This window comes from Thyridium curvatum, assembly GCF_004353045.1.
Source record: "Thyridium curvatum strain D216 chromosome Unknown NODE_23_length_467585_cov_82.455940, whole genome shotgun sequence".
In the NCBI taxonomy this organism is placed as follows: domain Eukaryota; kingdom Fungi; phylum Ascomycota; class Sordariomycetes; order Thyridiales; family Thyridiaceae; genus Thyridium; species Thyridium curvatum.
This window is the reverse complement of record NW_022156778.1, coordinates 352611-380543: the sequence shown is the minus strand read 5'-3', so window position 1 is coordinate 380543 and position 27933 is coordinate 352611. Positions and strand designations below refer to the sequence as shown.

General features: G+C 56.4%; 12 protein-coding genes across 12 annotated transcripts; 4 read left to right on the top strand and 8 right to left on the bottom strand.

Annotated features, from left to right (window-relative positions):
- Positions 1–383: 383 nt before the first annotated feature.
- On the bottom strand, positions 384–4060 carry E0L32_004762 (uncharacterized protein; the record flags this gene model as incomplete). The annotated part of the gene is made up of 3 exons (XM_031139208.1): positions 384–1306; positions 1386–3410; positions 3472–4060. The coding sequence occupies 3 exons, from the start codon at positions 4058–4060 to the stop codon at positions 384–386; spliced, it is 3537 nt and encodes a 1178-aa protein (XP_030996915.1).
- A 1562-nt stretch (positions 4061–5622) lies between these two features.
- Positions 5623–7267, bottom strand: E0L32_004761 (uncharacterized protein; the record flags this gene model as incomplete). The annotated part of the gene is made up of 9 exons (XM_031139207.1): positions 5623–5765; positions 5836–5933; positions 5988–6069; positions 6123–6306; positions 6372–6575; positions 6815–6880; positions 6939–6943; positions 7006–7109; positions 7233–7267. 9 exons carry the CDS (start codon positions 7265–7267, stop codon positions 5623–5625), a joined length of 921 nt encoding a protein of 306 aa, XP_030996914.1.
- Positions 7268–8792: 1525 nt separating this feature from the next.
- E0L32_004760 (uncharacterized protein) lies at positions 8793–9579 on the bottom strand (the record flags this gene model as incomplete). Its single annotated transcript, XM_031139206.1, has 5 exons — positions 8793–8835; positions 8901–9139; positions 9212–9292; positions 9358–9412; positions 9506–9579. The coding sequence occupies 5 exons, from the start codon at positions 9577–9579 to the stop codon at positions 8793–8795; spliced, it is 492 nt and encodes a 163-aa protein (XP_030996913.1).
- Positions 9580–10031: 452 nt separating this feature from the next.
- Positions 10032–10886, top strand: E0L32_004759 (uncharacterized protein; the record flags this gene model as incomplete). The annotated part of the gene is made up of 1 exon (XM_031139205.1): positions 10032–10886. One exon carries the CDS (start codon positions 10032–10034, stop codon positions 10884–10886), a length of 855 nt encoding a protein of 284 aa, XP_030996912.1.
- Positions 10887–11283: 397 nt separating this feature from the next.
- E0L32_004758 (uncharacterized protein) lies at positions 11284–11786 on the bottom strand (the record flags this gene model as incomplete). Its single annotated transcript, XM_031139204.1, has 4 exons — positions 11284–11385; positions 11442–11554; positions 11666–11668; positions 11741–11786. The coding sequence occupies 4 exons, from the start codon at positions 11784–11786 to the stop codon at positions 11284–11286; spliced, it is 264 nt and encodes an 87-aa protein (XP_030996911.1).
- Positions 11787–12189: 403 nt separating this feature from the next.
- On the top strand, positions 12190–12739 carry E0L32_004757 (uncharacterized protein; the record flags this gene model as incomplete). The annotated part of the gene is made up of 4 exons (XM_031139203.1): positions 12190–12252; positions 12314–12329; positions 12467–12529; positions 12585–12739. The coding sequence occupies 4 exons, from the start codon at positions 12190–12192 to the stop codon at positions 12737–12739; spliced, it is 297 nt and encodes a 98-aa protein (XP_030996910.1).
- A 309-nt stretch (positions 12740–13048) lies between these two features.
- Positions 13049–13569, bottom strand: E0L32_004756 (uncharacterized protein; the record flags this gene model as incomplete). The annotated part of the gene is made up of 2 exons (XM_031139201.1): positions 13049–13189; positions 13249–13569. 2 exons carry the CDS (start codon positions 13567–13569, stop codon positions 13049–13051), a joined length of 462 nt encoding a protein of 153 aa, XP_030996909.1.
- Positions 13570–14308: 739 nt separating this feature from the next.
- Positions 14309–19943, top strand: E0L32_004755 (uncharacterized protein; the record flags this gene model as incomplete). The annotated part of the gene is made up of 5 exons (XM_031139200.1): positions 14309–14517; positions 14580–18171; positions 18229–18269; positions 18770–18960; positions 19078–19943. 5 exons carry the CDS (start codon positions 14309–14311, stop codon positions 19941–19943), a joined length of 4899 nt encoding a protein of 1632 aa, XP_030996908.1.
- Positions 19944–20374: 431 nt separating this feature from the next.
- Positions 20375–22073, bottom strand: E0L32_004754 (uncharacterized protein; the record flags this gene model as incomplete). Its single annotated transcript, XM_031139199.1, has 3 exons — positions 20375–21220; positions 21281–21481; positions 21738–22073. 3 exons carry the CDS (start codon positions 22071–22073, stop codon positions 20375–20377), a joined length of 1383 nt encoding a protein of 460 aa, XP_030996907.1.
- A 1312-nt stretch (positions 22074–23385) lies between these two features.
- Positions 23386–24231, bottom strand: E0L32_004753 (uncharacterized protein; the record flags this gene model as incomplete). The annotated part of the gene is made up of 1 exon (XM_031139198.1): positions 23386–24231. The coding sequence occupies one exon, from the start codon at positions 24229–24231 to the stop codon at positions 23386–23388; it is 846 nt and encodes a 281-aa protein (XP_030996906.1).
- A 526-nt stretch (positions 24232–24757) lies between these two features.
- On the bottom strand, positions 24758–25927 carry E0L32_004752 (uncharacterized protein; the record flags this gene model as incomplete). The annotated part of the gene is made up of 3 exons (XM_031139197.1): positions 24758–25213; positions 25305–25824; positions 25908–25927. The coding sequence occupies 3 exons, from the start codon at positions 25925–25927 to the stop codon at positions 24758–24760; spliced, it is 996 nt and encodes a 331-aa protein (XP_030996905.1).
- Positions 25928–26926: 999 nt separating this feature from the next.
- On the top strand, positions 26927–27775 carry E0L32_004751 (uncharacterized protein; the record flags this gene model as incomplete). Its single annotated transcript, XM_031139196.1, has 1 exon — positions 26927–27775. One exon carries the CDS (start codon positions 26927–26929, stop codon positions 27773–27775), a length of 849 nt encoding a protein of 282 aa, XP_030996904.1.
- Between the last annotated feature and the right edge of the window lie 158 nt (positions 27776–27933).

Below are 27933 nucleotides of genomic sequence, written 5' to 3'. Positions count from 1 at the left end.
AGTCAAGCCAATCTGCGGTATTCTATTGATACCCTATGTATATGTACCACTCATGTAGAACATTGTACAAAAGTCCGACGTCACCCAACCAAGTGACATTCGATTCCACATAGGCATGACTGATCGTCAATGCTTCTTCACTAGAGTAACATATGGCCGGGTCAGAACGTACCAGCCAGCCACGTTGGCCGAGCTGGGCCATCAAGCTTGCTGCACATCTCAATGTAGATGGTCTTATAATTCGATTCTTCGTGATCCAAAAGCAAGTTTTACAGCCTCGCTTGCCTCCCGTCCTTGGCCCCTGAAGTGAGTATGTATTTATGTGACACCTCTTGAGCTAACTGGCCCACAGTGCAGACCTGTAGGAATCTCTGTCTTTTATCTCACTTCAAGCCGAAGCCCTCGCTCTCATGCACAGCCCCCCAGAGCATGCTTTCCAGCCTCCCCTTTGACTCATATCGCCATAACGCCAGCGTATTGAAGCAGGTCCGTGCCGTCGGGTATCTTCCAATATCATCTCCGAGACATACTATACGAATTGACAGTGCTGATGCACCAGTGGCCGGTATCCGGTCGCTGCCGGTGATGAATGTTAGGAGCTTTCGCTGGTCTTTTGGCGAGGCGCTTTCAAATGATTGCCAGAACCATTGGACTGTTACTTCCTCTTCTTCCTGGCTCCGAGACTTCCACCCATCGTATTGTGCGACCGAGCGGATAGAGGCAATATCGAGCGGTTCATCCGAGCCGCGAACCAAGAGCTCAATCTCTTCTGGTCGGAAGAGGGACAGTGCGTTACCACCGCACACCTTGTAGAACCCACGCTTGAATGGTTCAAACTGCCGGGCCACTGAAGAATCCAGCAAGTAGCGGACGTAAAGATCCACGTATTCCCGCCGATTGCTATTCGTGACCGGCTTGCGTTCGCCGCCTGGACAGAGTGCGACCTGCTCAATGGAACCGTATTTTTCTATGTCAACCACAAAGTCAAGGCAGAAGGTCGTTTCCACGTCACCGTCATATTCTAGAAGTTCTCGCAAGCCGCTCGCCAGTCGCGGCCGGTATTCTGCCAAGTCGTCCAGAGTGTAGTTCATGACGGGCCTGACATGCGGTTGACCTATCGCGACCGGTGTGGGTGCAGCCAGGAGTAGTTTCCGGAAAGCAAAAGGAGGCAACGCAACATCCAAGATTGTCGAATTGTAAATTGCCAGTCCGACCACCACGCCAACCAGAAAGTATTGGTCAGACGTCTCGAAAGAATTGGGGTTGAAATAGCAGTACTGCGAGTCATCGTCGTAGGTAAACATCCCTTTGATATCGATCAGCATGTATGCACGGGCCATCTGCCTTGAAGCGGCTGGAGGAAGGGGGCTGATGGAATCACATACCGTGATCCGGGTTAAAGACCTCCCTGATCAACAAAAGAAACCATTCTTTTCGGAGTCCGCCGGCGTCGATCCCCTCCTCTCCTCTAAAGACTATTCGAAGTCCTTTCTTGATATCCTCGCCACCATTACCGACAATCTCGCTCACGCCTTTTAGGCTGTCCTCTACAAGACAATCGCGCCGGACATTGAGGACAAGGTATTGCTCGATATTCCTCCGTGTCATGATGCTGTCAAAAAAGGCATCCCGTGCCTTGTTCTGCATCTGGCGTCTGGCATCGTACTCAAGAATCTGTATTTTGGCCCAAATGCTGAGTAAAAAGGGATACTGGCAGAATGAAAATTTGCCTCGCTTTTGTTCCCACGCCTCAAAGTCAGCAATGAGGTCAGAGTTGTCGAGTAACGTGGTATAGAAGTCCGACGTGGGCAGTAATTGGCCCCTTGCGTGCACGAGATCGCCATGCGTTCCTATGTTGGGAGATTGACCCAGAATACCGGCTTGCACGTGCCGTCGTGCGCGGTCGTTGTTGTTCGCAGCGAAGATTAGAGACAAAACTCGAGTCGCGGCTTTAATCTGCCAATCATCGACATATAATATCTTCCGCGGCGGCTCCTTGGAGGCCTTTGAAGCTCTTGAGTGCTGACCCAGCGCGGCATGGAGAGTTGCTGCAGAGTGGTTGCTCGCCATGCTTGGGATTAGCCCACCTGTCAAGTCCACCTCTGCCTCGTGCTTTTTCTGATTTTGTCGAATGAGGCGATACGCCAGAAAGCCTGCAACGAGGTCTTTAAGCCTACCGAAACGAGGCTTGGGGTAGAGGGCGAGAAACTTGACGAGTTGGTTCTGTAACTCTGAAGGTGCATTGGACAACAGGCCGATCAAGCGCTTGATGATACCGGAATGCTGTCCGGACGTTGGCCCTGTGCCTCTGGCACGGTCCTTATCGGCGTGCGATGGTCTGCGTTGCTGGCTGGGAAGGGCAATGACGCCCCTGAACGTCCGGTGAGAAGCAGATAGCAGAGGATTCGCCAGGAGAATGAGTAGATACCGCATATCGCTGCAATCGAGGATGGGTCGGCCGGGGCGTTTCAGAAGGACCTCTGTTGCCTTCAACAGTGTTCTTTGCATGTGTTCCTGGCCAACGAGGACTGATTCCTCAATCCGCACGAGCTGTGCAGGAGTGCTCAACGCAGGGCTGGGTCTGTCCATTTCATCATGGACTTGCTTCCATGCCTCGCCAGCATTGATGATGGATCTATACCATTGATCCAGCTCCTCCCATTCAATAGGATAGATCCTATCTGTCCTCAGAGGTTTTTCGTCGGTAGTATGGGACTGCAACTCCTTTCTGGTCCGAAGGTCTTCTTGAGCCCCAGTCCACCACAAGCCATTCTCTGCAAAGTCGCCCAGGAGTAACAACTTTGCATCCACCTCAGGAACCGCGAGAGTGTGATCCGCGCTTTCGATGGAAGCCTCGTGATGTTGAGTCTGCCCAGCAGCAGATACCATGTCGCTACTCGTGGCGGCAGGCTGAGGGGCGAACGACCTGGCCAGGCATCGTGTAGAGGCAAAACTGGAAATAAAGTAGTCTTCAACAGGCTTGAAGATCCTCTTGGCTTCAATCATGGGAGGCTCATCTCGGGCGGCGACACCAGTGCCATTACACTGGGCAGCCAGAGTTTGAGTATCCGGTCTTTTATCAGGGAAAGAGGATGAGTAAGATCGGTGGAAGGCCTTGTTCTCTCGACTTGAGAGTGCGATGTTTTCGAAAGGCCGCGACCCCGAGGAGAGCCCGGTGCTCGGTGAGGGCGAGGAACCGAAAGGAGGAAGCCCCGTCTCTTGATCCGGGCGAGGCTTGCTTTCTCGCGGCTTTGGGGGTGTCTCATCAGGTAGGAGGAGAAGTGGTGACCTGTCTGGTAACGCAACGCCAGTGTCCTGACCGCGTTGCGGCTGGTGGATGACAGTTTTCAGATAAACCTCCAAGCATTGCCTGATGAGTCTTTTGGTGTAAGCCAGCGAAAGAGGTTCTTCTAGTCTCACATTAGATTTCTTCCGAACAACCAACATGCTGAGGGTGGATATTATGCTCACTTGGTGAAGCGGATGTTTGCAAGTGCGCTGGCGCATCAATCTCGCCTTCCTGGCAGGACCCTGTCCTGCCCGTCCTTGGTTTGAGACCGAGTGGTTCCAGGTCGTTGACAGTCAGACAAATGGTGCATTTGTACACCCTCAAATCCCTGGGCCATCGCACCAAGGAGCCGCAGGTCATGCAGTTTCCAGTAACAAAGTCTCTGCTACCCTGGCTTCCAGTGGCCCTGTGCATGGTCCGCTGAGAGCTGCGCCTCCTTGCCAGGGGCGGTTGGACGACTTCGTCCGAAGAATCTGAGTCGCCAAAACCAGGCTCGTGATCAGGCTGCTTCTTCCTCCTGCCCGAGAAGAGCGAAGGGAAAGGATGGCTCAGGGAGCGTCCGTGTCGAGGCCTGGTGGGCTTGAGATCGGAATCAGAGGAGCTAGACTCGACCTGGATCTGAGAGCCATCAAGAAGCTCGAAATCAGAAATCCGGGGTGGTTCCCGGGGCCGGCGAGAGGAAGAGTGCGAGCCGGGAGCGCTGGGCTGAGGTCGCGCGGTGGGGTCTTCGCGGGTCACAGAGGCGAGCCTCGGAGGCCAGGATGGTGCCATCTTCTAGGCGGCCTCTAGTGGGTATCGATAGAGGCATGCGCTTCAGGGCAGACAGTCATGAACAGGCAAGAACCTGGAAGGCATCGCTGATGCGGCAGGCTCGATCATTCAGATCCCCCAGCACCAGGCTACCTAGTGGAGGGAAGGACCATATCAGGTATCAGTCCCCCTAGAAGATAAGGTATGTAGGTGCTTGCCTTCCCTCAAGGATACTCTTTTGGGCACCAGGGGAGATGCCTCCAGGGGTGAGAATGAATGAACCTGGCTCAAGTGCTATCTGCTAAGATGAAGGGTACCTTAGGTAGGTAGTCAAGGCAGGGAACCCAGGACTGAGGACCGGAGGTTTTCGAATAGATAGCAGGCCCTCTTCTACCTCAAGTAAGGAGTCGATTGCTTTTTGACGCCTAAAGGACGTCTAGAAAGGTGGCTTGTGAAAGAGCCGTCGTGGGTGGAGTGAGATTGAACAGCGAATATGTGGCGAGTCCGCACAGTCGTCGTCTTTCGTCGTGGCCGTGCCTTGAATGCCGCAAGCCTCTTTTGGAAGTTGAGAAAAGCGACAGAAGAGGGAAAAGAAGTTCAAGGCCAACCTTGAGGAGACCTGTTTCAAACCGTGCCGGGCTGCCTGGGCCAAGTACTTGAATCAGAATACCTAATTACTATGGGCTAAAGAGCGGCTACGAATGGCTTGCCTCGCCTCCGACAATGGCGCTGCCACCTGGACACTGCCAGCGCATCTTAGCGCGACTGATGCGCATCTCGTATCCGGTGGGCTGTTGTATGGGTAAAAGTATGGGGAACTGTGAAGGGTTGCTGCCTATCGTACCTAATGAGAGAAGTAGAACAGCAAAAAAATAAAAATAAAAATAAAAAAAGAGTCACTTTTCGTCTATGATTTCGGATACCGACTCTCCTGGACATCTCTGCATTGGCTCCAATCAATATTGCCTCGTTGCATATCATTTGCAGTGATGAATTGGACTAATTAGTTACCTTGGTACCTGATCTCCGGAGTATGGTAGCGCGTTTGCTACCTTGACCTTGTCCAATCCCAGCCAGAATTCCTTGTTTCACCTGCCGATACTTGTGCTTCCCTCTGCACTGGGTGTACTTCTTAGCTAGGACTTTTAATCCTTTGCAGTATGCCTCCAGTTCACGGTTACCCAATGTGCATAATGGTGATCATTATTGCTTCTGTTATCTCCATCAGAGACTTAATAAGTTGCAGACATAGAGCTGGGCTACAGCCTACCAGGCTTGCCACCTTGCTCTCTGCTCCGTGCAGACCGGGGCCATTCAATCACTTACATTACTTACTCCATACTTTATTGCCAAACTTGTCCCCATAACCAGGATCGACTACCTACAAACAAATAAAATCACTTTGCAAAGGTACGATTATCGGGGACGGGGTCACAAGCAACGGTCTCACTCACACCCCTCCCCTCACAGACCCCCTCGTTTTGATAGCGTTGCAAAATTCAAGCTTTATTCTTGCCAAGAGACAGTCAATGTAGCTGGGGTGGCACACCTAAGTGCTCTGTTTCCGGGACAGGCTGCGCCGCTCAGTCGAACACAATGGCGGCCTTGATGGCGCTCTTGTTCTTGATCGACTCCAGAGCCTCGCCGAACTGCTCCAGCTTGAACGTCTTGTTGACAATGCCCTTCGTCTTGATTTTGCCATTGTCGAGATAGTCAACGGTTTGCGCTGCAGCAGACTCGTGTGTTAGCGCATGTTTCAGACTGTCGGGGGGGTTTCGCTCTGCTTGGCCACGTACGGAACATGTGGACCTCGGAGAAGGACCCGATAATGCGGATCTCGTCACCAAAGATCTTTGTCGGGGCCCAAGACACACGGTCGGCGTTGTGGTAGACACTGGCCAAGTTAGCCCATCTGACGCTCAAGCAACCCGCTTCTGACTGCACTCACCCGTAGACGACGAGGGTACCTCCACGGCGGCAGTAGTTGATGGCATCCTCAAGGAGCTTCACTGATCCGGTGGCCTCGACAACTGCAACAGCATGTCAATTCAGAGCTTCAGGAGCTTTGCTTGACGAGTCTTACCAATGTCAAACCCGTAAGGGTTGTCCTTCTTGATCTGCTCGAGCTGTGGCTGGCTGTCCTTCCGCGAAAGCTCAATGTAAGTATCGGCAGCGTCGAGCTCCTTGGCCAAGTTCATCTTCAGTCCCTCAGGAGCAGCAATAGTGACCTGGCTACATCCGTTCTGCTTCAAGAGCTGGGCGAGCATCTGTGTACCTCGAGTGTCAGCTCTTTGCACAGGGTGCAGGCCCCGTCTGGATAGGGCGAACATACTAATCCGGTAGGTCCGGCGCCGAACATCAACACGCTGGAGCCGAGCCGTGGGCGGATCTTGTCCAGGCCGTGGCAAGCACATGATGCAGGCTCGATCAGAGTGGCGTCAACATCATTGATGTTCTTGATCTTGAAGACCTTGCCCTGGGGGTAGGCACAGTACTCGGCGAATCCACCACTCAGAGTAGTGCCGTGGCCGGACCACTGTAGAGTATAAGCCCATGTTCATGCATCTTGATCCAGAAGACGGAGGTTTACTTGCGTTCTCGCAGAGAAGGTACTCGCCCCGTCGGCAATAAAAGCAGTGACCACACAGCTCAGCATTATCGGCGGCGACACGGTCGCCAACCTGGAATTGCTTGACTTTCTATTGTACCAATTAGTGTCCGATATCTGCGCGCGGGGGTCTTTGCGGGCAGCTTAACCGGGCCGACAGCGGCAACCACACCAATCGTCTCGTGGCCGGGGATCAAGGGAAATTTGGCGATGAACTCTCCCTCGTGGATGTGCTAAACGCCAGAATTTAGCTGGGCTACGTCATTCAGCATCGAGATAACTCTTCCGTACCAGGTCTGTAGACAACCCCCAATTAGTCAACTTTCTTGTCTACACATCTGAACTGCCCATGACTTACCAGTCCCGCAGACACCGCAAGCCTTGACCTTGACCAAGACGTCGTCATCTCGAAGCTCGGGTAGAGGGACATCAACGATGCCGTACTCCCGCGGCTTGGAGTACCTAGGTGGAGCGTGTTAGCTTCCGAGGCATATAAGCCAACCCGGGATAAGGATGGGCGAGCCGGAATAGGCACATGTGGGAGATTGGCACCGGGGTCTCTGGCAATGATGTACATCAACTTACTGGAGAGCCTTCATGGACTTGGGGAGGCTAGACATGATGACGAGAGCTGAGGGTCGGGTGCCACAAGAAAGTCAAGATGTTGGAGGGTTTGAATAGCTTGTCTTAGCTGCGATTGAGACTCTCAAAGGACTAGATAAGTATCGGGAAGAAAGCCTTTCTTCTATACTGGTCAGGAAGAAGCGTTACAAGGAGGGAAGAGGAATTCAAGAGACCCAGCTTCACGTTCGGAGTGTGTGGGGGAGGGCAGAGGGATATGGGAGCGACGCGGGGTGGTTGAGGATGGCATTGACCTTCACAGCTGGCCCCGCCATAGCTCTAGGATTCGGGCGTCATCATGCAGAGACCGCGCTGGCGCTCTAACCCAGTAAGCTCGAAAATAGCTTCGGTGGGCGACCCAGGGAGCATGATTGGCGCCATCCAGAACTGATTCAGGACTGCCCAGCCCTGAGTGCAGCTTACAGCAGATCCACCACATCCCGGCGACTTCCAATCACCTCTGGACAAGCAACGGACGCGAGGGAGGCACCACCGCCGTCCTCGCTGATCCTGCACAAAATATCGAGGCGGTGACCGGGGGAACCTCTGGATGCAGCCGACTTGGCTCCTTCGGGAAGTCGACACAACTCGTCGAGACTGCCATCGCATGAGGGGTGGCCTGAGATGTGGGATGCAAACGGGTCTGCTCTAGGAGCGGTCGTGAGCTGTGTCTCATCAACATGACCACCACAATGCTTGGCATTGAGAATTCGGCATGGAGGTGATCTGTGAATCCCTTTTCAGCGTCTTTCCTATACCAATTCCATTCATATTTGAAGATAAGGCAGACCCGGATTCTGCGCAGCGTCACAACCGTTACTTCTCCCAGGTGACTTCAACATGTGAGGCTCGTGCCCGCATGTTCCAGCATATTAGTAGACGAGAGTTCTTGAGACGTTGACCATTGTGTCATACAAGCGCCCTGGTGCGCCTTCGATTGGTGCGCCGGCTAGGACTTCGCGGCAACGCAGCCCAATCGAAAGGCTAGCCATGTATCACATCGTGTGTCACACAGTTCATGCAGGCACCTGGCACGGGTGCCAAATATGCTGATATGTCCCATTCCACATGTCCAGAGCAAGGCTAGAGCCCGCGAGGGCAGGTCATCATGCGCATGTGCATTCTTCGAAATACGACATTGAGCGGGCTTCACAACTCACAACCCCAGCTGACCAGGAAAGCTTGCATGGACCTGCGGGGGCTATCCCGGATCCTCGTCTTGCATGGCACCATTGAGGACGGGCGATAGCATTTTGATCAAGCAGTAGGTGAACACTCCTTCGGGTAAACATCTTTGTTGGGTCACGAGGCCCATGCAAGTGTCAAAAGTAGAAGTCGATTCGTGCCCTTTTAATGCAATATTTTTCCGAGGATCTCTAACCTCTGAACTCCCCAAAGAAAAGCCCAAGCGCATTCCATCATGCAAGCCGGTGCATCCCTATTCGAGGTCCCTGTTGTAGAGTACACGTGGAACCGAGTGCCATGTGACGTGACGCATGGTGAGCAAACAGTCGGATATGTCGTTTATGAAGGGGGAGCGCCACGGCCACGACCGTAACCACCACGGCTGTGAGAGTTGTGTCAGCAAAATGGACAGCACCCCACGAGGCATGTCAAAACCATAACACTCACAATTGAGGAGCAAATTCACCAGGGGCACCACCCTCCTTGCCCTCACCAGCATCCCGACGTCTATAACCACCCTCCCGGTCGCCACGGTCACCGCGGCCACGGCCGCCGAATCGTCGTCCCTCGCGCTCACCCTCACCCATCATGCCGCGGGGAGGAGCGTGGGAGCGCTGCTGCTTGATGTGGGTAGCCGGGACGATCTCGGCCGGCAGGTGCAGCCACTCGCGGAGGTAGTCCAGGCCCTATGGACATTCGATCAGTACTTCTGCATCTTCGCTTGCTAGCGTCTAGAACGCTTCCAGAAGTCGCCTTACCTCGTTGGTGAGGGTGTAGTAGTACCACTGCCACGAGAACTGAGTCTTCAGGTAGCCCCTGCTGGTCAGGGATTGGCAGGCCTAGGTGTCCTTGTGTGAGTCGCGATTCTCATTCTCTCCAAGTTCCAGTATCGTGTTGTATTCACCTTGATGACATAAAGGTTGCGGACGCCGGTCTCCTCGTGAGTGGTCTCGTAGTCCCTATAGAGAATCGTGGGTTAGGACGGCGAACTTTCCGGGATAGATACGAAAGTGAGGTTCTTCTTGTTCGGTGTGGGAAGGGCGGTAGCATACTTGGCGGCACAGAGAACACCCTCACGGAAGAGCGTCTCGTGGATCTTCTTGCGGTCGGCCTTGGGGATGAGCATCTTGGCGACTGGCGGTGATGCAGGATGTTGACAGATTGAAGATGCTCACTTGGTGATGGCGGGGGGGGAGATTTCAATTGTCGAATTTTTGGTGGAATTAGATTTGTGTGAATTCGCGCCACAATTGCTCGCTGCTTTGTGCGGACCCACTTGACTTTTTTTCAACCTCTGTGGCTAGTGCTAGTTAAACCCCGGCCGGAAGGTACGACCAGACGCACGGGCCACCGTTGGCTCAAGTTGAGGCTCGGTTTCCGGCTTTTCTCTCCTCCGTCCCTTGGATTTTTGCCCCAGCCCAGCCAGCGCCTATTCAAGTCCAAAGTTGTCGTATCGATCTGGGTATCTGTGATATCAATACAATCTACTCCCCACTCACGCAACGCATCCGCCAAACCGACGAGACATCAGCAACATCAAAATTACCCGGCATATACAAGTCTCAAAGAACATCCGGAATGATCAACGTGCTCATATCAACGTTTCACGGGCTGGGGTTGCCCTCAACCCTGGCTCTGCCAGTGCCCCCGACAGCCACCGGTTCGGATCTCTGGGAGCACCTGATAACCCGTCTGCCCTGTTCACATGACAGGTTACAGCTCACAACTCTCGCAAATGAGGAGATTTTGGCTTCTTCAACTATTCCTGTCTCATCGCTTGTATCGAGTTGCTATGATGAACTGCTGTCGCTTCGGCTTTCCGTTCCCCTGCTTGGTGGCAAAGGAGGCTTTGGGTCTCAGCTCCGAGCGGCGGGAGGTCGCATGTCTTCCAAACGAAGAAAGAACCAGGGGGACAGTAATGCTTCCAGCCGAAACCTCGACGGACGGCGAATCCGGACCGTCACCGAGGCCAAAGCACTGGCGGAGTATCTCGCGATCAAGCCAGACATGGAGCGCAAAGAGAAAGAGAAGCGACGCCAGCGTTGGGAACAGATTGTCGAGATGACAGAGCGCAAGGAAGAGGAGATACGACACGGCTCAAAGGGGAGGCTTGATGGTAAATGGGTCGAGGACAAGGAGGAAGCCGGTGAACGGACACGCGATGCCGTTCTTGCTGCCATGAAGGCCGGCAATTTCAAGGACAACCTGATGAGCACATCCAGCGACTCCAAGTCGAGCGAACTGGACGAAGAGATGTCCACAGACGAGGATGCAGAGAAGGAACTATCCGAGAGCAGTTCAAAGGCTACAACGCCTCCTTCTGGGTCAGAGCAACAAGACAAGGGTAAGCGGAGGACGTTCTTTGGCTTTGATGAAGACGACGAGTTTATGAGCTCGGAGGACGACGAGGAAGCCCCCAAAGAGACAAAGTAGGCATGTTCTATACTTCGAGCTTGGGCGTATCGACCTGCACCTTTTTACGAAATTCGACAATCGTCGACTGGCGTTGTATTCGGCTGTTCAATTCTTCTCTGGCGTTAAAGCGGCTCTTTCATAGCCTCGGATTGGGTCGAGTCATTTGGCTCATGACCACCAAGAATGATACCTCACAAATGCTAATTCATATTGTGCGCGATGTCCAACGGCAGGTTGGAAGGGTATTGGATGGACCAACGTCTTTCCAACCTGCTATGTGCATGCATTCTCCTATGCTAGTTCTAGTACAACATGACACCGTCCCACGAGTTGATATCGTTCGTACAAGGCCACCATCTACTCCAACCGGGCAGGGAAGTTGCCGGACTCTTTTCACACAGACTATGTTAGCTGGCTATCTCTGGTTTATCTTTGTAGTAGCATAGTACGCACCTCGCTGCTCATCCCATCGCTGGTACCAGCCGCTGGGGCATAGGGAGCGGTAAGCCAGCCAGAACTGCCCACGAGTTAGCCCATCAAGTCCCTTGCAGATTTGTCTCGGGAGGTACCTACCTGGCGGCAGGGAGCGAAGTCCTCGCCCTTGGCAAGGATGCACTTGTGGTAGTCGACGTAGTTCTGCCAGCAGTGCTTGGTCTGGTTCTGGTTGGGGAACCGAGCATCGACACCTGCAGTAATGACCCGTTAGCTACCTCAAATTTTCTATACGATGTCGTCCCGGGCGTGAAGCGAGCGTTGCATGTCGAAATCGGGGGTGTTGGGAGTGTTGGGAGACATACCAGCTGCGGTCGGCGTTAGCATATGAGATCATGCGATTTTTCAAAGGGAGCTTTTTCGGGGGCAGATCGACTCACCAGTGACGAACTTGAAGGGCTTGGTAACGCGGTCGTCGTCGGACATTTTGGCTACTGTGATTGATACCGGAAGGATCGAGGTGGGACTGGGAGCTCAATGGCTTGGTGTTGTTGCGATTCGACGAGCCGAGAGATGGACGGGTTTCCTGAGGTGAGGTGGGAGCATTCGGAAATCATGAATGATGAGTGGACGAAAAGTGGGAGCCTCAGATGTTAGGCGCGCGTTGTTCGGCTCAGCATCAAAATGGACTGATCTGACTGGCTGTTGTGGAGCCGAGCTACCTTCACTGACGAAACCTCCAAAACACCTCTGACCTGATCTGGGCGTGCCCTCTTTTCCACCCCCAAGCTTTCTGGAATCGACTCGACGACGACTGCCATTGTGCCCTCGAAACGTCCATAGGGAGTCTCAATTGCTTCATCAAATCTCCCCTCAATCATTTCTCGCCATGTATCCCTCCGCCGCTCTGCGAATGTTCCGCCCCACGGGTCGTATGATGCGACCTGTTCCTGTGAGTCTCCCTTAGGGTGAAGGGCAATGCCCGCCGCCACACTGACTGACAACAATAACAGAAAGAGGAGCAAGCCGGTACGTTTTTCTTCCATTTCGGGCCTGTAAAGGCGGGCTTCTTCGCAAGCTGAACTGGGTGCTGGGTCACCATGCGGTCTTCATCGGTATTAAGCTCTGGAAATGGTACACGGCCGCTGACTTTGAGCAATTGATAGCCCACACGGTCTCGCAGAGACTCCGCCGCCTTCGTCGCATCCCGCCTGAGCTTCTGCCCCTCGGTAAGCCTGCTTCGCAGTCCGGACTGCTGGTGATGCAACGCTAACAACAGGCCAGGCGTTGTCGTTGGCTTTGCCCTCTGCGCCGCCGTCTTCTCCAGCACGCGACACTTCATGGTCGACAAGACCATTCGCCTCAAGCGCCAGAACCGTGCTGCGGACAACGCTGCCCACGGTGCTGAGCACTCCGCGGAGCACTCTGCCGAGCACTGAGCTGTCACGGGCTTGCTGACGGATGAGCGGATGGATGGATGGGGATCGTTGTTGGAATAGTGATGCATTCAGCATCGTTGAGTAGCTCCTGTGTATATGTTATCGGGAACAAAGTAGACTGCGTCATAGTCCCGGAGAAGAGAGACCCGTTGTATTCCAAACCAGGTCTATCAGATCGTTGAATCCCATATGTTTCCGAAACACAAGCCATGCAACACCCTTGCCCTGAGATGAACTACCTATCTCTCCGTAGAACACTTTGCCTTTAATGTACACTCTATTGGGGGTATCAAGTTCCTACAGACATCGTCATTGAGGTTTGGGTCCAGCAACATCCAATCCCTCCAGCCCTTGCATTGGGTCGTCTCCACGGGCATCCCCTCCCGTCTTGGCCTGGTCAGCAGCCAGACGATCCTCTTCACTAACCACATTTTGGGCGAGCCATCCTTCCTAAGTGGGTGTGAGCGTGACAACGAAATACTAGCAATGAGGTTGATATAGAGACTCACTTGCTCCCAGACGGCTTTCTTGCTGCCGAGACCTTCGTCGGCGCTCTTGGGAGCCTTGGCGGCGGAGACTTTGATGACCCGGCCGAAGAACTCGGACTGATCCATGTTGTCAATGGCCTCTTTGGCGTCGTCGGCGTCCTCATATTCGACATAGGCAAAGCCGCGATGTATGTCTGTAGAGTTTGGATTCTCATTCTTGGGGAGAGACACGTCGGCAATCTCCCCGAAGGGAACAAAGGCATCGTGGAGGCTGGTGACGGTCACAAGAGGCGCCAACCCTCCGACGTAGACCGTCGCCTTCCACCGTGCTGCATCCGTCATGCTGAAGCCAATTGGACAGGTCTGCAGACGATCGTCGTGTAGAGCCCAGAAGAACTATGATCAGTCCTTCTCATGTCCTGTGAGTGAGGCGAAGTCTCTTTTCTGAGTATATATTGTATTTTATGCAGCCTTGGGTGGTGGACCTTTGGAGGTTGGTGGGGTTGACTGAGACGGGAGGTACCTTAGCACTTCAAATTCTACCCACGCTCGCCACGTAAAGTGCTGGTTGCAGCCGTCTGGTGGTGATTTGATAGGTCGCCCGCGCAATCGATTGGCCTGAGGGGTGGCTAATTCACGTGATGGTCGGCCGTGCTCTAGGGAGCTTTCGTGGGCGAGCTTCGGCAGGACGACTCCACCACCGCTATAAGCAATGCGCTAAAGGCGAGCTGTGGTTGCCCCTGCTATCAAGTAAACTGTGCTAACTCCATTTCATTGATGCTCAGGACTGGCCTTACTTGATCTTGGGAGATCTGGCAACAAAAGTCACCAGCAACACTGGCGCTCGTCCATGTTACAACAGCAACCTTTTCCCCCCTTTAGCGCTGTTAAAGACTCATCCCTCCCAAAACGAACATTTCTTCTGCCTCACACAACTCGTGCGTTTCTTTCTCTTCTTTCCCTTCCGTTCAACTCGATTGAGACCTCCCGTATTCTGCTGCGCCCCGCCACTCCCAACCGCCCCTGAGCTCAACCCACAGCACGACCGTTCGCCTTCGCGAATAGCCTCGACCGTTGCGCAATGGTACGGCTGAGGGAAATTCCGCGGACTGCGGCATTTGCCTGGTCTCCAGGTGCTGACAAGCCGCTTCTCGTCACCGGAACAAGGGCTGGCGCCGTGGATGCCGATTTCTCGGACGAGACCAAACTTGAGCTCTGGGACCTCAACTTGGACAGTCAGGACCAAGGGCTAGAGTTGCAGCCCATTGCCAGCATAACCACAGATTCCAGGTATGGGATGGCCTCTATCGGGACCATGAGCTTCGGCCCAGAGCTGACATCGCCTCTACTAGGTTCTACGATATCGCCTGGGGCTTGCCCAACGACGACCACCCTCGTGGAATCATCGCCGGTGCCCTCGAGAATGGCTCGCTCGACCTGTGGGATGCAGAGAAGCTGGCCACTGGGGCTCCCGATGCTCTGATAGCGCGGACAACGAAGCACTCCGGAGCCATCAAGTCGTTGCAGTTCAACCCTCTGAAGCCCCAGATCTTGGCAACTGCCGGTGCCAAGGGCGAACTATTCATCTGGGATGTCAACGACCCTTCTAGTCCATTCCGCCTGGGCACTTCTGCCGCACGTTCAGACGATCTCGAGTGCGTTGCGTGGAATAGGAAGGTTCCCAACATCCTGGCTACCGGCGGTAGTGGAGGCTTTGTCACTGTGTGGGACCTCAAGACGAAGAAGGCCTCTCTTACCCTGAACAACAGCCGCAAGGCCGTCAGTTCCATTGCCTGGGATCCTCAGAACTCCACCAAGCTGCTGACTGCCACTCCCGATGACAGTACACCCTTCATTCTCATTTGGAACCTGCGCAACTCCAACGCTCCGGAGCGTACACTACAGGGTCACGAGCAGGGAGTTTTGTCCGTATCGTGGTGCCAGCAGGACAGCGATCTCTTGATTTCCAGCGGCAAAGACAACCGCACGTTAGTCTGGAATCCTCAGACTGGCGAACAGTATGGCGAATTCCCCGAGGTTACCAACTGGACGTTCCTGACCCGTTTCAACCCTCACAATCCCAACCTCTCCGCCACCGCATCGTTCGACGGCAAGATTACGATCCAGACTCTTCAGAATACCAACCCTTCTGCTTCTCAGGCGGCGGTGCAGAACAATCTGGATGGCGAGGACTTTTTTACCAAAGCGCAGACTCAGCCCCAGGGCGCGTCATTCACATTGACCAAGGCCCCGGCTTGGTTCGAGCGCCCCGTTGGTGCCTCTTTTGGCTTCGGCGGCAAGGTCGTCATCTTTCGCAAAGATCAGTCTTCACCCGGCCAGAAAAGGTCATCCAAGATCCAGATCTCGCATTTCTCTGTAGATTCTGATATCGGGTCTACTACCGACAAGTTCGAAGAGACGCTCCGGACCGGCGACCTCAAGAGCATTTGTGAAGACCGTTTGGAACATGCCAGGACTGACGAGGAGAAGGGCGACTGGCAAGTCATGTCAACGCTCATCGCTGAAAATCCTCGGCAGCAGGTTATCGAATTCTTGGGGCTCGCCCAGGACGCTGATGAGAAGGAGCTTGCTGATGCAGACACAGCTGAAACTGAGGGTGGTGAATCTGCCGCGGCTGGTGACGATGCCACCTCAGCCGCCAAGAAGAACAGGCTTTCAAACTTCTTCGCTGACGGTGGGGACGGAGATGACTTCCTGGGCGACCTGGCAGCCACCAAGGGGGCAAAGACGGACAATCCTTTCCATCTTTTGAACGAGGGCAACACACATCTCGAGGATTCGATCACGCGGGCTCTTATGCTTGGAAACTTCTCCAAGGCTGTCGACATTTGCCTGAAAGAAGACCGCATCGCTGATGCCTTTATCATTGCGAACTGCGGAGGCAAGGAGCTGGTGGACAAGGTCCAAGCCGCATATCTCTCGAGCAAAAAGGGAAGCCCCAGCTACCTGCGTCTCCTCAGCTCGGTCATTGCCGAGAACCTGTGGGACGTTGTTTACAATGCTGGTCTAGCTGACTGGAAGGAGACAATGGCGACGCTGTGCACATTTGCCAAACCCGCTGAATTTCCTGATTTGTGCGAGGCACTTGGCGACCGCATTCTCGAGTCGGGCTCTCGCAAGGACGCTTCATTCTGTTACCTTGTTGGGTCCAAGCTTGAGAAGGTTGTGTCGATCTGGATCGATGAGCTCGAGGAGACCGAACAGGCGGGCCTGAAAGAGTCGAGCGAGGGTTCCAGCTTCTCCATTCATGCCAAGTCCCTTCAGCAATTCATTGAGAAGGTCACTATCTTCCGCCTCGTGACCAAATTCCAGGACGCTGAGATCAGCCAAAGTTCTGACTGGAAATTGGCCAATTTGTATGACAAGTACACTGAATATGCGGACATCGTTGCTGCCCATGGCCAGCTAGCTGTGGCCCAGAAGTATCTGGACCTCCTGCCGTCGAAGTATCCCGCCGCAGAGGTGGCCCGCAACCGCGTCAGGCTGGCCAGCCAAAAGGGCGCCGCTCAGCAGGCCGGGCGCCCAGCAGCGGCCACACGGACTACGTCGCGCGTGCAGCCTACGGTCGGCTATCAACCCCCTCAGGCGGCGCCTGCTATGAACCCAGCGCATCCGTATGGCACATCCGTGCAACCACCTGCACCGAACCCTTACGGGCCGCCGCAGCCGACCGCATACCCTCCCCCCTCGGCCACAGCGTTCGGGCAACCGACCCAAGGTTACGCCCCATCGCAGGCATACGCGCCTCCGCAGCCCACAGGCTACACTCCACCTGCTAGTTATGGCCAGCCAGCGCCTCCGTTTGGGGCCCCTCCGCGGAACTCGACTCCGTCTAGCTTGCCGCCTCCGCCAAAGATCAAGAAAGACGTTGGCCAATGGAACGACGTGCCCATGGTGAACAAGCCGCCCGTGCGCAAGACGACCCCTAGTGTGGCTGCCATCACTTCACCCTTTGGAGCGCAGCAGAATGCAGCGATGTCTCCACCTCCGACCGCGCCTCCGACGGGGCCATACGGAGGCCAGCGTAGTGTCGCTTCACCACCACCCCCTCCTCCCAAGGGCTCCGCGCCGCCCCGTGTGTCATCGCCCCTCGCTGCGGGACCGCATCACACATCTCAAGTCCCTGTTCGACCTCCGTCGACCGCAGCGAACGCGTACGCGCCCCCGCCTCCGGCGCCTGGAGCCACGCCGGCACACGTGCCACATGCCATGCCTCCGCGTACCGCATCCCCGTACAATCAGCCTCCAGGTGCCGCCCCTCCATCCAACCGCTATGCGCCGTCGCCTGCGATGCAGCAACAGTCGCAGTTCAGTCAGCCACCGCAACAGTACGCGGTTGCTCCACCACCGGCTGGAGCTGGTAGACCACCTCCTACGAACCCTTATGCCCCAGCTGCGCCCCAACAGCAAGCATCACCAAGTCCCTATGCCCCATCTCCGTACGGAGCTGGCCCTGGGCAGACCGGGCCGCCGCCGACTGGTCCGCCACCAATGAGTGGCCCGCCGATGGGAGGACCACCCACAGGCCCTCCTCCATCCAGCCATACCGGTCCTCCGCCTGCGAATACGGTCGCGACACCACCGCCTCCCAAGGCTGCAGCTCCGCCACCCAAGGCCCGACACCCAGCGGGCGACCGATCCCACATTCCTGTCAGCGCTCAGCGTCTGGTTGACATCCTCACCAGGGATATGCAGCGCGTGAGCTCAAAGGCACCGGCGGCTTTTGAAACACAAGTGAAGGACACAGCGAAGCGACTGAACATTCTGTTTGATCACTTGAACAACGAGGAGCTTGTCAAACCAGACACGATCGGACAGCTGACCCAGCTAGCTGAGGCGTTGGAAGCTAAGCAGTACGATGTCGCACACAGTCTTCAGGTCGAGATCCACAGGGAGAAGCCCGAGCAATGTGGAAACTGGATGGTAATGAAGCCCATATTCCGAATTTTGCATTGCTCGTTACTGACTAAATCATAATAGGTTGGTGTCAAGCGCTTGATCAGCATGAGCAAGGCTACCCCGTAATTGCGCCTTGAGCGGATCTTCGAAAGGACAGGATGCGAGCTACGAAGTATGTAGAGGTAGAGTGCATAGCTGAATCAAGGGTTAGTATCGAGGTACTAGAAGGGTGGAAGGGAGGTCCTGGGGGTATTCGGGGACTCGGGCTCCAATGAAGTATGCATGTGACTTTGGAATGGATACGGTCTATTTGCGAGGTAGACAAAAGCAATAAAACCTAAAGAAAATGGATTGGCAAGCACAAGCTACAGCTCTCAAGATGAATTGTACAACACGCACGTAGGATTCGCTCAGTGCTGGGACGAGGTTGATGAATCGGCCCAAAGGTGGTGACGTCTGGGTCGGTGGTGCATGCGATCCGATAAGATAAGAAATGGCCACCGACAGCTGATTTGATCATCCACGAGGCATCCATCCATGAAAAGATGCGCCCAGGATTTGGCATGGTTTCCCTACTTGCCGACTGTACACGCGCCTGAATTCTCACTACCGCATTCCGAAGCGCTCTTGTCGGTCTGTCAGACCAGAAACTCGGCACCATCATGACGGAAGGCGTTGCATCAGAAGACGCCGCTGCTGCACGTGCGGCGGAGCAGGCACGACTACGCAAGGAACGTCGAGAGGCCAAGATCAAGGCCGGCGGCACTGCCAGATTGAACAAGATCACCGGCCTGGGCGGCGGTGTGCAGCGAGGTACGTTTTTCTCCTCCTCCGTTCCCTTTGCTGTGGTCCCTCACGCACCTCTGCACCGCCCCGGTGTGGCCAACGGATGGACGACTAACCACTGAACCGTCTTCACGGCCGCCATAGATGCCCAGCCCGCCGCGTCGACAGCGTCCTCCGCTCCTCCTCCGTCCTCCTCGCCCGCAGCGGGCCGCGGCCCGTCGGAGGACCACGCCGACCCAGCCGAGGTCGACATCTCTGAGCACTACTACCAGCCCTCGAGCACGACGGCCCGCATACCACCTGCAGCAGCCGGCGGTCCGCCGGGCATGTCCGAGGCGCAACTGCGCCAGATGATGCTGGGCTTCGAGCAGCCGCCGCCGGGCCTGGCGGGCCCTGGCCCTGCTGCCGCCGGGCAGAACCCCTTTGGCGCGGCTGGAGCAGACGAGGACCCCATGATGAAGCTCCTGTCTCAGATGATGATGGGCGGGCCCGGCGCCGGCGCGGGCGGCGTCCCTCCGGGCATGGGCGGTGCGGGCGCGGCGAACCCCTTCTTCCCGGGTATGCCCATGCCGGGACAGCAGGCCCAGGTGCCGGACCGCTACGCCTCGCTGTGGCGCCTCGTGCACTTTGCCGTGGCGCTGGGCCTCGGCCTCTACATCGCGCTGGCGACGCCCTTCACGGGCTCGAGGGCCGAGCGCGAGCAGTCGGCGCTCGAGCACAGGCTGGGCCACGTGACGGAGCAGGACGTGGCGCGGCAGTACTTCTTCTGGGCCTTTGCGACGGCCGAGTCGGTGCTGCTGACGAGCCGCTTCTTCCTCGACCGGGGCCGCAACAAAGCCGGTGCCGCCGGCGGGAGCATCCTGTGGTCGCTGCTCGGGTTCCTGCCGCCGCCCGTCAAGACGTCGCTGGAGACGGGCATGCAGTACGTCCAGATCTTCAGCACGGTGCGGGCGGACATCCTGGCTTGCATCTTCGTGCTGGGCGTGTGCCATTGGGTCCGGGCGATGTAGATGAGGGAGATCATCAAGATAGGGGAGAACCCGGGAGAGTGCCCTTTTAATCCACAGCCAAGAAAGAGGAGGGGATGGTCAGTACATTTGCTATGGAGAGTCTCTTGATACCAAGTATCGTACTAGGACGAGAGCTGCTCCCGCAGAGAATGACTAGAAGACTATCAATTCACGAATCGTTCTCACGAATTCTTCCAACTGCAATGCCTGTGAGTGTGCTGTTTTTTAAATAATTTCTCTATGCGTAGTTGGTTAACCCCCTCGTGGTAATACAATATATAGCAGTACAATGGTCATCACGACAACCACCCCGCCAGTTGTACTAATCTACACATTCCCTATCATATACATCCGGACCGGCCTCCCATCTCGAGGCCAGCCCAGAGACAGACAGACAGACAGACAGACAGTGAGACAGACAGACAGACAGACTAGGCACTCAACACGCCGCCGAGGATCCCTCCGAGCACGCCTCGCACGCGCCTCCTGTTCTCGAGCGCGCAGGTGAACACGACGGCCGTGCTCGCCGCAAAGACAAGCGTCTCGCGCCACTGCTTGGACCAGGCGTAGCGGCGCGGCAGCAGCGTGGCCAGGGCGCGCGGGGCCACAAAGAGGGCCATGTCCTTGCGCCGGCCGGCGTTCTCGATGAGGATGCTCCACCCGCACAGGGCGCAGCCCGTGCCGACGCAGATGCCGCCGTCGATGCGCTGGCGGGCGGCGTGGTCGGCGCCGAGGAGGCGGGGGCCCAGGCGCGTGCGGGCGAGGCACACGCCGTAGTAGAAGAGGGTGATGAAGGCGCCGAGGAAGGCCGAGGAGCGCGAGGCCGAGAGCAGGGCGCGCAGCAGGGCGCGGCGGTTCGGGCGGCGGAGCACGAGCAGCAGGTTCAGCGGCAGGTAGGTGGCCATGGACCAGCGGAAGGAGCGGTAGAAGCGGTCGAGGGCGTGGTACTCGCACGACGGGCCGCAGCCCATGTGCACCATCTCGCAGGGGAAGGGCACGGAGCGGGCCGGGTCGCCCCATTCGAGGGGCCAGTAGTAGTCGGCGCACATGCCCTCGAGGAGCGGCGCCTGGCCCGTGTCCTCGCCGTAGCGGAGCTCGCCGGTCCGGCACCGCTGGAGCGCCTGGATGAGGCGGATGTCGACGGCGGCGGCGGAGCCGATCCATTTGTTGTACGCCCGGGGGAGGCGGGCGGGGAGGTAGATCCAGGTCCACATGATGAGGGCGCACGAGGTCGCGAACATGGCTGGATCGGCGAGTTTCGAGATGAGAACCTCGGTCTGGGTGGGTTGTTGTTAGTACAAAATACTGCTGGGCATGGGAGGAAGGCTCTTCTTTACCTTGGTCCATTTGCCGGCAGCCAACCGGCGAGCTTTGCGCTGGGACCAGAGCTCGCCTACTATGACATCGACTGCTCGGGTGGATGCGAACAAGGTCAGATCGAGCGTGCGCCCGGCATATCTGATCTTCTTATATCTGACACCGGGCGGCACGTCCGACTTGGCCACGACGGTGTCGGTAAAGCTCGGGGTCTCCTTGGACTGTAGCAGCATCAAGCTCAGCCAGGCGGCAATGAAAGCCGAGCACCATCTCGAGAGTCTGTCGCACAGGTGGTTTATAAGCTTGATTTTTCAGGATGGTAACCGAATCATATTGACTCACCGTAACCGAGCGGATGACGAGAGAGTGGTCAGGTAGCGCTCGAATAGACGCCTCAGGGGTACCTTTGAGACTCGCATCAATACCCATCCATTACTTCTTTTGGGTAGAGTCGGGGTGTCCTTCGAGATGTCTTACCTGCAACAGCGTACTACCTCCGACAAGGGCAGCACAAAAGGTTGGGAAACGTTGCAACTCCAGACCCATGCGACTGATGCGCTTGAACGACGCGGGAAAGGGCGACTTCTGCCGGGTGCGAGCACCGGTCGACCCTCTCCTCCGCCGCGTCAGGTGCTGCAGCATGAGCGTCAAGAGCCTCGGGGCCACGGCAGAGGCATAGCCGAGGAGGTAGGCGCGGAGCAGCGGCCGCAGGACTGGAGGGATGCCCTGCTCGATCTTGTCAAGGGTGCGCATGCCCGGCCGAGTCTGCATGACGCTGGTCGCCAGAGGCGCTGCCACATTTGTTGAGTCCATGGTTGCGAACCTAGAAGCGTAGGACAAAGGGAGGCTCGAAGAGCCAACCAAGGTGGTTGAGCAGTTTCGCCTCTCAACGGGTGTCAGTCGTGTTCAACGACACCAGCTGCTCGTGCACAGTGTACAACCTTCTATATCACTGCACACTGTAAGGCAAGTCGGCCAGCAGGCTGAGTATGAGAGACGGGTCAGGAGTAGTGATGAGAAGAAAGCAAGCAGTCGGTAGCACCGTTGCCTCCTAGCTGTGTGGCGCTTTGACATTTGCTCGAGAATGTACGTACAGTCGGAACGAGTGTGAGAGGCGCGTTCTCTGAAGTGTCCTTGAGATTGCTCCTGTGTAATGACAGCCGATGCCAGCAGCTACACTATGCAGTTTGCAAAATGAACTAGAGATGAGCCTGCATGTTCGGGTAGGTTGCCAGAAAGGCAGCAGCAAATATCGTGAAGCATCTGCTGAGGCGACGAGGAGATAATCTTGACCCAAATATGAGGGAAGGAAGCGTGTTCGTGTCGAGCATGTGAAATTGCCGCCCCTGGCCTGGGGAAGCGCTAAATTGCGCCGCAAAAGTCCACTGTGGTGCGACTACTCGGCCCCTCGGTTTGGGGAAGAAGTCCCCACTAACGACTGCTAAACAGGGGTTGGTTGTTTGTCTTAGAATCAGTTCCAACAGATTCCTTTCATCCAATCTCAACACCCCGACTTGGCTCAACCTTGGACAACTTTTGGTTCTGCTTCATGCTGAGTACCTACCTAAATAAAAGAAGTCAAAGCTCCGAATAAGGCAGACTCTGTGGCCTTAATTACTAGTCGACTAACCAGGTTATAGCCCATTGAATGAATGGCCTGTCTTGCAATGCTTGCAATGCGAGACTGTGGCAGCATGTTGATATGCTGCTCTTCCGCGAGTGTACTTTACAAACATATGGAAATTTTACAAAGTAGACACCACAATCCCGCAAAAGGTCCTTGTCCATGCTTCTCCTCTTTCCAAAGCCCGATGAGGGGTATGCTCCGTTATTGTTGTTGTAGAAAATGCACAGTTCCAAACGAGCCAACTCTAAAGCCCAGTGCTTATGTTGAAACACTACCTCCTTTTCCCAGAAAACGCCCGTCAAATGTTGAAAGATGCGCCGTTGAAATGCGGTAGATGTGTCTTGTGTGTGACATCCCGGGCCCATACATGTTGAAAACGATCGTCAAGTTCGTCATGCCGCAAGAACTGGCCCTGCTTCTTCCCCTTACCAGTCTTGCCTTCCCCTCCCTCCGCTCGGCCCTGCAGCTGTCCCGCAGCTAGGCTTTGCGCTCCCTATTCTATCTGGGCTTGGCCTTGGACTCGTCGCCGTAGCCGCCCACGCCCGTGATGCCGCCAAAGCCGTAGGTCTTGCCCTCGGGCCCGCGCCGGTTCTGGCTCCGCGGGCCCCGGTCCTGCAGGTCGGTGCGCAGCCAGCCGAGCACCAGGTCGCCGAGCTGACTGTTGCCCGACGTCGCCGGCACCGACTCGAGGAACTCGCGGGCGGGCCCCCACTCGCGGACGGTGCCGACGTGCATGTGCACGAGGTGGGTGGGCCAGCCGGCGAGGTTGTCGAGGATGTGGGTGGCGTAGACGACGGTGGCGTCGCGCGACTCGGTCTCGCGGCGCAGCCAGGACAGGAACTGCGAGCGGCTCCAGACGTCGAGGTCGACGGTGATCTCGTCGAGCAGCAGCACCGTCCAGGGCCGCACGAGGCCCATGGCCAGCTGCACGCGGCGGCGCTCGCCGTCCGACACGGCGTGCATGCGCCAGGCCAGGTCGATGTCGAGCACGGCCACCAGCTCGTCGCGGCGGTCCGGGTAGGCGTCGCCGCCGACGGAGCGCAGCAGCTCGCCCACGCCGATGTCGGTGCGCACGATGGGGTTGAGCACCCACTCCAGGCCCAGGTACGTGACGCCCTCGAGGCCGTCCTTGAAGGGGTCGACGTCGGCGATCTGGATGGCCCCGTGCGGCGCCAGGCGCTTGCCCGCCAGCAGGCGCAGCAGCGTCGTCTTGCCCGCGCCGTTGGCGCCGATGAGCAGCGTCCGCGACCGAGGCGGCAGGTCCAGGCTGATGTTGGACACGCCGGTGCTGCGGTCCGGGAAGGAGTAGGTCAGGTCATTGACCTTGATGGTGGGCGGTGCCATGATCCAACGATGCACACTTGGAGGGGCTAGGTATGATATCACAAAATAGCCGGCGTCGTGAAGTGGTCTCTCTCTTGTGCGTATATCTCCTTTGCAGTGCTCAAGTCTGCTGCTCGCCTCTTGTCTGCTGGCTTCTGGCTCTGAGGTGACGAGAGCGAGAACAGGCCAGGGAGGTTATGAGGATGGAAGGAGCAGAGTTGCTGCTGTGAGTCAATTTATACCAACTCGGGGCCCATCAAGATAGGTAAGTGGTGAGATGGAATCATGGTATAAAATTATTCCCATATTACATGATCACTTCACTTGCAACCCACCCCGCTTTCTTATCTGCCTAGTGAATCGTCCTTGGCTCTTTGGGCAGGTCGTACACTAACGCATGCGCTAAAAGTGAGCCCTGAGAGACCCCCTCCGGGGAGCATCGAATTCCGGTATTTTGGTGATCGGGCACTGCCCGACCTCTACATAAGTAAGTAGACAGACATCGTGGTGTGAGCCATTCCGCAGGCACTTGTCGTCCAAACAAGTCCTAGATCTTTGTGGCTCCGGGCTGGATACCCTCTAGAATGTCCCGGAGCTCGCCGTAGAGCTTCTTCTGCGTCTTCCGGCCCTCCTCGCCCCCGAGAAATTGCTCCTCGCCCCGGATGCCACAGGCCTCGAGGTACCTCCCGTGCGACTCTCGGCCTGCCGAGGCGGCGTGGACTAGCGTGCGTGAGCCCGCTTCGGCAGTTCGCGCCACGGCGAGCTCGACCATGCGGAAGACGTAGTTGAAGGGAAACATCATCTCCCGGAACAGTCGAGTCTTGCACAGGCCCGGGCTCACCATGTTGACAATGACGCTGCTGTCTGGGCCCAGCTGCTCCGCCAGCTGTCTGTTGACGAAGAGGTTCACGAGCTTGGTCGTGCTGTACTTGTCGAGCTGATAGCTGCCCTCGCTCTTCAGTGCCTCGAAGATGTTTGGCTGTGACCTCTCGGGGAACTTTGCCTGTTTTGATAGGAACCAGTCAATCAGTCTCATCATGTCTCTCTCTCTCTCTCTCTCCCTCCCTCGTGCGCAGTTCCTCAGCGCGACTTACACCAAGATGAGCATCCGAGCTCATTGTAGTAACATGCGGCACGACGTTGAATTGGACTGCCGTCCTTCTCATCAAGGGAAGGAGCATAAACACCATCAGCATGGGCGAGATGACGTTGACCGTGACGCTGCTCTCGTGGCCCTCGGCCATCTCGCGGCTGAACGACAAGACGGCCGCGTTCTCCACGAGGCAGTCGAGCCTGTCCAGCTCGCGCTCGGCCCGGCGACACAGCTCCTTGACGCTGTCGAACGACTTCAGGTCGAGCTGCCACACCTTGACAACACCCTTCCGGCCTGTCGTGGTCTCAATGTCGGTCTTGGCCTCTTCGGCGCTGTCTAGGTCGCGACATGCTATCACTACGGTAGCAGCGCCCAGCTTGACAAACGTGCGGGCTGCTTCGCGGCCCAGGCCCCCGTTCCCACCAGTGATGATGATCTTCTTCCCGGTAAAGTCTTGGGTGGGTTCCGGAAGCGACTTGAACTGGGTGACAGCACCAACCAGCATCCAGTAGTACGGATCGCTGGCCAAGTCGGCTCATTAGCGCCGTGTGTCTGTTGGATGTACCTTCTGCCAGCGCAGGATGCCTAGGGGCAGGAGACTCACAGAAAGAGAGAAAGAGACATTGTGTCGTAGCTATGGGTGCAGGGCAAGATGGAGTACTCCGGTATGAACGAAAGAGCTTCCGCCTGACCGTCAGAGGAGGTAGGTAGCCGGGCCGTTTGTTCACTCGCAGTCCTTCAAGGAACTGGAACATGAGCAATTGGAGGTTTCATCAAGGGCGGGACGGATGGAGTTAGTGGCATGTTGGACGAGACGAGGCCAGGCTTGCCAGGGGTGCCAAACCGAGGGAAACTAAATCCAGACAGGAAGTTGCACGTTTTATTTGGCCTTTGGGTGGCACAGCAGGCCAATCGTCCTCAATCCCTCCCAAGACCAAGACTCAGAACAGTTGTGTGCTTGCCTCGATATATCCCATAACGAAGCAGCGTTTCTTTGCATCCCCAGATTTAAAAGAAAATGCTCTATGGAGCTATGGGGATTCATCGTCGGGAAGGATCTCGCAAGCCAAGAAGGAGCTGGCTAGGTGGGGCTGTTCTGTTATACGCACAGAGAGAACAACGATCAAGACAACTCAAGCATCTCTATTCTGTAGCAAGGATCAACTGGCTACATAAGTACATCATGTAGACTTACCTTTGAGGAATCCCCCGAGATCCAAGTCAACAAACCCAAGCTGATGGGTAGGACAAGGGTTTGCGTACTGACCTATCATATCTGTCTTACATGACCAAAAGAGGGAAATGCCCGTTAGGTAAAACTGCAAATGTACTTGTTTTACGTCCGTCTTTGAACTGCCACTGACTGACACCATCCCCATTGACAGGCTTCACATTCCATTGCCATCTTCAGCACCATTCTGCCGGCATTGCCCCAGTCTCAGCCTGATTCTACCCACAAGAGCGACGGGAGAGGCTGCCAGATCTCCATTACAACGAGCAGCTTAGTCTGGGAATTTCGTGGTACAACATCAGACACCGTGCATCAACTTTCAACCTCATCTCTCTCTCACACACACTTACACGCACCTCCGTCCCTCCTCTCGCCATCCACCTCCACCCGCAATGGCCCCCTCACAGGCCTACAAGGCCTACCGCATCCCCCAGCCCGGCGAGCTCGCCGCCCTCTCCCCCTCCCTCGTCGTCACCCCGCACTACCCGCCCAACCAAGACACCATCACCGCCGTCCTCATCCTCTTCCACGGCCTCGGCGACTCGGACTCCTCCTTCGCCTCCTTCGCCCGCGGCATGAACCTGCCGGGCGTCCTCGCCCTGACCGTCCGCGGCACCAGCCCCTTACCCCCGGGCCTCTTCACCACCGCCTCCTCCTCCTCCCAGCACTTCCACTGGGGCGACGACCTCCACATCTCCCCGCGCACCGGCGACCTCGACCCAGACCCGGGCTTCGCCAAGGCCGCCGACCTCGTCCTGCACCGCCTCGTCGCCGACCTGCTCGTCGGCCAGTGCTCCTGGTCCGCCGCCGACATCCTGCTCTTCGGCTACGGCCAGGGCGGCTCTCTGGCCCTCGGCCTGGCGTCGCAGGTCAGGATGCCGCCCCGGGTGCAGGATATCACTGCCGGCGAAGAGCCATCATCATCGTCATCGTCATCGTCGGGAACTCTGGGCACGGCCTTTCGGGGTGTAGTCTCCATCGGCGGCCCGCTGCCCCAGAGCATGGTGCCCACGGTGAGCACCAGGTCCAAGTCCGAGACGCCCGTCCTGCTCTGTCACGGAAGCCGGAGCGAAGCCGTGGATGAGGATGCCGTGGACGAAATCAAGGCAGAGTTCGCCAAGGTCACCGTCACCAAGTGGAGTAAGCCGCAGGACAGCATGCCGAGCAACCGGGAAGAGATGCTGCCCATCATGCAGTTCTTCGCCGAGAGGTTACGAGACGGCTGGGCTCCTGGGCAGTAATACTTCAATATAATGAGACAACTTAATTAAACATATGCAAGCGTTAGGACGGAAATGGCCCATTAATCACTTCGAAAAATGATGAACAAACATCACAGGGTTGCTATATGGTCTGTCAGGAACAGACACGAGACGCATAGTCACACATTTTCCACATC